Below are 1,529 nucleotides of genomic sequence, written 5' to 3'. Positions count from 1 at the left end.
TTTAGATTGAATAAATCAGATCAGGGATTCATCATCATCATCATCAATCAGGTCTCTGTTCTGGTCTTCATGTCAGAAGACGGAGCAGCTGTAGGAGAGCAGTGGAGGCAGTTGGAGGCGGTTCTATCGAGACGATGGATGTAAATTCAGAAAAGCAGCTGCTGATGATCCACACCCTAAAATCTGCATCCTTAGAAATATGTGATTCAATCTACCTTCATGTTCACAGGCCATGTGGAAGCCGGCGTATGACTTCCTGGTCACATGGGCCGCTCAGATCGGTGACAGCTACAGGGACGTGATCCAGGAGCTCCACATGGGTCTGGACAAGATGAAGAACCCAATCACCAAACGCTGGAAGCACCTGACCGGCACACTGATCCTGGTCAACTGCCTGGACGTCCTGCGGAGCTCCGCCTTCAGCCCCGCCGCCCAGGAGGACTACGCCATCTGATGGCAGGGAGGGCCACCTCCTTTTAGCCCGCTCCTCTGGAGGCGGCGTGTGGCTGCTCCTCTAAACCACACAGGAACCTCAGAGACCAACGACTCTATTTTTCTACTTTAGTCGTGACGCAGCCTTTTTCTAACGCGGCACTTTAAACCTTTGTTGATCAACTGTGGATCAAACTGTAGAAGCTCCTAGCTTCCTTGCTGTTAGCTCCTAGCTATTAGCTCCTAGCCCCCTTGCTGTTAGCTCTAAGCTTCCTAGCTTTTAGCTTCTAAGCTATTAGCTTCCAAGCTGTTAGCTCCTAGCTTTTAGCTCTTAGCTGTTAGCTCTTAGCTTCCTAGCTTTTAGCTTCTAAGCTATTAGCTTCCAAGCTGTTAGCTCCTAGCTGTTAGCTCCTAGCTATTAGCTCCTAGCTATTAACTTCCTAGCTATTAGCTCCTAGCTTATTAGCTATAATTCCTAGCTATTAACTCCTAGCTTCCTAGCAATTAGCTCCTAGCTCCCTAGCTATTAGCTTCCAAGCTTTTAGCTCCTAGCTTCCTAGCTATTAGCTTCCAAGGTTTTAGCTCCTAGCTTGCTAGCTATTAGCTCCTAGCTTTTAGCTCCTAGCTTCCTAGCTATTAGCTTCCAAGCTTTTAGCTACTAGCTTCCTAGCTATTATCTTTCAAGCTTTTAGCTCCTAGCTTCACAGCTATCAGCTTCCAAGCTTTTAGCTCCTAGCGTCCTAGCTATTAGCTTCCAAGCTATTAGCTCCTAGCTGTTAGCTCATAACTTACTAGCTATTAGCTTCAAAGCTTTTAGCTTCTATCTTCCCAGCTATTAGCTTCCAAGCTTTTAGCTTCTAGCTTCCCAGCAATTAGCTTCCAAGCTTTTAGCTCCTAGCTTCCTAGCTATTAGCTTCCAAGGTTTTAGCTCCTAGCTTGCTAGCTATTAGCTCCTAGCTTTTAGCTCCTAGCTTTCCAGCTATCAACTTCCAAGCTTTTAGCTCCTAGCTTCCTAGCTATTAGCTTCCAAGCTTTTAGCTCCTAGCTTCCTAGCTATTAGCTTCCAAGGTATTAGCTCCTAGCTGTTAGCTCGTAAC

At 46.4% G+C, this 1,529-nt stretch overlaps 1 protein-coding gene across 3 annotated transcripts in view; it reads left to right on the top strand.

Annotated features, from left to right (window-relative positions):
* The window catches only part of LOC107104022 (SH3 domain-binding protein 4), a 37,906-nt gene that overhangs the window by 33,985 nt on the left and 2,392 nt on the right, over positions 1-1,529 (top strand). The window contains exons 5-6 of one of the 3 annotated variants that reach the window (XR_001482221.1): positions 230-1,353; positions 1,501-1,521. Coding sequence is in view for 1 of the 3 variants with exons in the window: in XM_015403907.1 (XP_015259393.1) it covers positions 230-454 (225 nt within the window). In the remaining 2 variants the exon portion in view is untranslated. Of the gene's footprint in view, positions 1-229; positions 1,524-1,529 lie in introns of those variants that run through there. The other 2 variants (XR_001482220.1, XM_015403907.1) reach the window with 2 other exon arrangements.

Source organism: Cyprinodon variegatus, unplaced genomic scaffold (assembly GCF_000732505.1).
Source record: "Cyprinodon variegatus isolate N-32 unplaced genomic scaffold, C_variegatus-1.0 Scaffold1594, whole genome shotgun sequence".
Taxonomy (NCBI): Eukaryota; Metazoa; Chordata; class Actinopteri; order Cyprinodontiformes; family Cyprinodontidae; genus Cyprinodon; species Cyprinodon variegatus.
The sequence above is the reverse complement of the archived record's forward strand: the minus strand, read 5'-3'. Positions and strand labels throughout refer to the sequence as shown.